The 5,771-nt window shown below is 40.0% G+C and overlaps 1 protein-coding gene across 1 annotated transcript in view; it reads left to right on the top strand.

Moving 5' to 3' along the window:
• Positions 1-4,275, top strand: part of LOC103770629 (fibrillin-2-like) — a gene marked incomplete at both ends in the record, with an annotated part of 45,553 nt that extends 41,278 nt beyond the window's left edge. Inside the window, one exon of the mRNA XM_008937898.1 lies at positions 4,150-4,275. Coding sequence (XP_008936146.1) covers positions 4,150-4,275 — 126 coding nt within the window. The remainder of the gene's footprint in view (positions 1-4,149) is intronic.
• Between the last annotated feature and the right edge of the window lie 1,496 nt (positions 4,276-5,771).

The raw sequence follows: 5,771 nt of genomic DNA, 5'->3' as shown, positions 1-5,771 counted from the left end.
AGGAACAGAATGAGACCCTCTGTTCATTATACTTAGTAATAGACTACATAACTTTTAAAAATAGTGTTATAATAAAAGAAATTCTGTTTCTGTTCAGTACTGTAAGTGTACATGCATAGCTTTTTCCCCTCTATGAGCTCATTGCTTAACATGTTGCCAAACTTACAATTAATTTTAAATCCATGGAGTGTGTAAGTTTTCTCAGTTTTCTTTTCAGTGGATTATACAAGGTCTGTTTGAAGAATCTCTAAATCTCATTAAGAGTGCACCATAATATTCTCGTACAAACAGCAGCCTACCATGAGAATGTGCATTTGGTCTGGTAGGGAGGTTATATATTCTTTTGGATACACAGGAAATAACATTTCTCACTAAAAACATAAAACCAGTTGTGGCCTCTCCAAGCTGTGTGATAAAGACTATCTCATAGGTGTTCCTGTCTCAACTAAATTCCCACTTTGTTTAGGTTTCTAAAGAAAACTCTAGTGTTTTGCAGTGACCTTGCAGCTACTCTATCATTGTTTATGGCAGGTGACTTTGTTTGCAAATTCCATTTCATAAAGGGCAGAAATATTGATCCCACATTCAACCCTTAATAAAAATTCTGTTGTGTTCCTCATGAATCCTCAATATCAAGAGTGAGTGTGAATACACTTTATCAGTGAAGCTTTTGTCACAGAGATTTTTTATGACTTTTAGTTGATACATAGATTGTTAGACTGCGGTCCATCACCGCATCTGTACTTTTCTCATTCAGCTTGTTACTAACAAACAAGAAACCTTCACCTCTTCATACAAGAGAAATCTGAACATAGGGGAGGACAGAGATTTTTGCAATGTGATTAAATATAAAAAGTAACAGGAAGGGCTGGACCTTTTGAAATAATTCATTTGATAAGAAGGGTTAGAGTCATGAAATTGTGTGGCTTATGCCCAAGACACAAAGAAGTTTAGTAAACTGCAGAAAACTTCTTGGTCAAAAGAAAATACAAAGCTGGATGGAATACTATGCTAATTCATATTTTCTTATGAACTTTTCAGATGTATTATAGCTTCGAGTTTCATCCAGGGGTAGCATAATTTTTCCAAATGCATATCTGAGTATATGCATTTGTAAATCATGATGTAAACTGCATTATGGTTGACAAGGAAATGTCCTTTATAAAACGTTGAACAGCACAAGTATAAAACAAGCTTTTCATGAAGTCACGACTAGGCCAGCAACCCTACTGTTTTTTCCAGGGTTTGAAAAGGGAACTGTTTAAAGTAATGGTCTTACCGTATGGGAAGAAATAATATTGAAAATCCCTGTGTTCCTCAGGGGCAAAAAATATTAAAAGTAGCCTATTCCCATTTGTATACTTCATACTAATATTTTGGAATTTTCCAACTATGGCAGAAATTCTATACAGGACTGTAAATTCAGAGAGTGTGTCTCATTCATCATCCTCTTCTGTCAATCCGAGAAAAATTTTAGCTTTCCAACAAGTGCTATAATTCCTATAAGACTGAGTATGCTGTCTGTTCAGATAGGAGTACTGCTATTAGATGCCCCTCTCATCTTTCCTCATGCTGGCTTAGCAAGTCCAGTTCCCTCAGTGTCTTCTCATATGTCAGGCACCAGTCCTGCTTGGAAACTTTAATGACCCTGACATCTGCTTGAGAAGCAGCACAGCAAGCTGTATGTAGTCCAGGAGGCTCTTGGTGCTCACTGAGGATAATTTCTTGATCCAGGTGAGAGCCTAACCAGAGGGGAAACATTACTGGACCTATTGCTTACCAACACAAATGAAGTAATTGGTGAGGTCAAGACTGATGGCAGCCTGGGCTGACTGATCATGCCCTGGTGGAACTCATGATCTTGAGAGATATGGGCCAGGTGAAGACTGAAGCCAGGACCCTGAATTTTAGGAGAGCAAAATTTGAGTTGTTTAAGGAAGTATTTAATGTGAACCCCTGGGAAACTGCCTTCAGGGATAAAGGGGCAGAACAGCATGGGCAGCTTTTTAAGGACATTTTCCTCAGATCACAAGAGCTCTTGGTTCCCATGTCTAAGAAATCAGGCAAGAAAGGCAGGAAGCCAGCATAGCTGAATAAGGATCTCCTAGTCAAGCTGTAGCGTAAGAGAGAAATGAATAAGTGATGGAAGCAGGGACATACATCCTGTGAAAAATATATAGATGATGCCTAGATGTGTAGGCATGAGACCAGGGACGCTCGGATTCAGTTGGACCCGAGTTTTGCAAGGAACAATTCAAGAGGTTTCTACAGATCCATTGGTCAGAAAAGGAAGATTACAAGAAAATGTACAGCAACACACACAAACATGACAAATAAGACGGGAGAACTAGTGACAACTGACGTGAAGAAAACTGAGGTACTTGACATTTTGTTTTGCCTGAGTTTTCCCTGTTTATCACTATTCTTGTAGATCCCAAGTCTCTGAACATAAGACAGGGACTGGGGTAACAAAGTCCCTTCCATAATAGGAGAAAATCAGGTTCCAGACCACCCAAGGAAACTGAACATACACATGTCCATGGGACTTAAAGGGATGCATCCCAAGGTCCTGAGGGAACTGGCAGATGTAGTTGCTAAGCCAGTCTGTGTTGTATTTGAAAAATGTCAGTCACGCAAAGTCCATAGTGAATGCAGAAAAAGGAATATCACACCTATTTTTTAATAAAGGTTAAAAAGGGGGACCCTGAGGACTACCTACCAGTCAGCCTCAGCTTATGATGAGACCATGGAGGGGATCCTCCTGGAAGTTACATAAAAGCATGGACAGTATGTGAAATGCTGGGGTTTGAACCCGAGCCCAGAATTAAGGTTGACATATGGGTGATTCCCACAGCCCTTCATACAGAGGTGGTGAGTTTGCCTGATAGCTTCCCCCCAGGGTGCGGCCGGCCCTGCAGGGAGAGCCATAAGGGAAATGAGCCCCAGGGGTCCCACACCGAGTGAACAAAGGTCAGGTGTCTGCTTGGGGATAAAAGCTGGGACCGGGCTTAAAAGCGGGGCCCACTTGCAGGGAGTCAGGAGTGTCTGCCTGTGAAGTGGATGCACTTCACAGAGCTTCCTGGTTGGGGAAGGACCTCCTGACTGTCCCTGGAACTTGGCCCCGGTCAGCTTGGACCTTTGCAAATGCAGGCTTAGGGGAGAGAGAAATATGTGGTTGCCTTTATCTTATATGATTAACGTGTTGACTTGGTTGTCTTCCATTCCATCTATGGGAGACTTTGGTTCTTTATTTGTTCCATCTATTGTCAGTCATGTGGTATCATTGTTGGGGTCATTGGGGGTGATGTTGATTGCTTGTGAACTAATTGACTTATTTATACTCCCGGTGATCGTTCGTGGAATGACTTTTCTATATTCAATACAGTCAAGTATTGTTTTTTTGCTGGCTGTGTAATGTATGCTAGGCCTAGTAGTTGGCAAAACAATATGAAAGAGATCAGAGTCAGCCAGCATGGCTTCATCAAGGGCAAATCATGCCTAACTGGTCTAGTAACCTTCTATGATGGATCAACTACACCAGTGGACAAGGGAAGAGCTACTGATGTAGTCTACTTTGACTTCCATAGAGTCTTTGATACAGTCTCCCACAACATTCTTCTCTCGCCGCTAAACTGGAGATAGAGGGTTTGGTGGATGAGCAGATAGATAGGTAAGGAATTGGCTGGGTGGTTGTGTGGAGAGAGTCAACAACTCAGTGTCCAAGAGGACAAGTAACAAGAGGTGTCCATACTGGGACCAATACTGTTTAATGTCTTCATCAATGAAACAGGTAGTAAGATTGAGTGCTTTCTTAGCCACTTTGCACATGGCACAAAGATGAGTGGTGTGGCTGATTGATGAGAGACTAGAGACCCCGTGCAGAGGGACCTTGACAGGCCTGGAGGTGTGGACCCCTGTGAACCTTAAGAAATGGCACAAAACTGGATGTAATATTCTGAGTTTGGTCTCACTGGTGTCAAATAGAGGGTAATAATGATTTCTTTCATCCTGCTTGCTGCACCATTGCTATACCTGTAGTCTGAATGACAGCCCCAACATCCAGTGAGTGAGAAGTTGTCTAGACTTACCACAAGATGAGTTTTTTTGAATCTTTCAGTATCTGTTATCTTCTGCGTTGTGTTAATACAGATATTAATGAGTGCGCATTGGATCCTGATATTTGCACGAATGGAATCTGTGAAAACCTACGTGGCAGCTATCGTTGTAACTGTAACAGTGGCTATGAGCCTGATCCTTCTGGAAGGAATTGTGTGGGTAAGTTGCTCAAATTTGATCATTGTTGAATAATTCGTCACTACAAATTGAATTGACAGAATTCAGGTTGCAAGACATCTACTTCTTAAAGATGCAATGAAAAGGCAAAAATATCTCTAATGAAACTGCTTTTCTCAGTCACTGAATAGCTAATATTTCTACTGGTGTGTTTTTCTGTTATTTGGTGAGCAGTGTATTACTCTTTGTGACGTGTAAGCAGGAGATATCATTGCAGGTCAGGAATTAATTTTCTCAAATGCACGGAGCAGTTTGTGTTATATTTTAATGTATAACAATTTGTCAAGGCCACCTAAAATGTTTCCCTTTCAAGACTGTATGTTACTTTGTTCAGGAGCTGAAGGTCACAGTTTTGTGTAATAAAATGTAACAGATGGCTATCATTATCTTAGTGAATGATAACTAGTAGCCCATGTACACCATTTCTGCAGTATGAAATAATGATGTCCTCAGGTTACATAAGTACAGCAGAATAGATTGCTGCATGCTTAGTCCTCTAATTTCTGAAAGCTTCAACTCATGAGGGAAGCAGTGATCCACTCTTAGGATTTCATGAACCTTGTTTGAACAGTGGACTTAAGTGTAACAGCTGTTCTTTTATTCTTCAGAATTTCAGGTCGCCAGTGTAGAGGAATGATTCACTTCAGAAACTTCTAATTGTCGTTTGTAGTTTGGTTTGGTTTTAGACCAGATTGTCGCTCCAGTATCTGGATATATTTTCTGGAAATGTTCAGTAGGAGTACCCCATAGAAGATACCTGTGTTGCAAGTTACACGCTCTACTTGATTTTATTATTCATGTTCGTACATGAAATTCACTATTTTTTTTCTTTTGGAAATTCTCACATCCAAAGAAGTGTATTATACCACAGGTACATTGTACAATAACATTACTTATAGTCCTGCCACAGTCTTGTAAAGTTAAACAGAAAACTGAAGTTTGTTTGCATTAAAAGCTCATGGAAATCTATCTGAAACCATTAGAAAGTCCTGATTATCATTCTACCATTTAAAATACTTATTTTGGGGAGTTACTGCTTTCTGCATTTACTGACTTTTTACTGGTGCTTGTGATCAACAAAACCCCACCATTTTTGGTAGGGAAAACCTGGACTATATAACTGTAGTGTAATTTCAATACCAAACATTCCTACCTAGTGATGCAACACAAACACAAAGTAATAAAAGTGTTTCATTTGCTTCACTTCTTGCACAATTTTGCAGCTAGTTAACTTTCTAAAGGCCCTAAATATGAACTTTTGTTAGGAAAGGCATTGCTGCAGGGGACTATCAGTATTCTTTAAAAATACTTCACATAGTACTCATTTTCTAAGTGGATTTTATGGCAAGGGCTTTTATTTATCTTGTTACACTTGGGATTATGTAGGTGCTAGGGTATGTATATGTCTGTTTAAATATTCAAATAAAAATACAGCATACTGACTGTGGGGAAGAAAATCCAGGCCACCATCCCTGTTG

This window comes from Merops nubicus, unplaced genomic scaffold (genome assembly GCF_000691845.1).
Source record: "Merops nubicus isolate BGI_N331 unplaced genomic scaffold, ASM69184v1 scaffold16043, whole genome shotgun sequence".
Classification (NCBI taxonomy): Eukaryota; Metazoa; Chordata; class Aves; order Coraciiformes; family Meropidae; genus Merops; species Merops nubicus.
The sequence above is the reverse complement of the archived record's forward strand: the minus strand, read 5'-3'. Positions and strand labels throughout refer to the sequence as shown.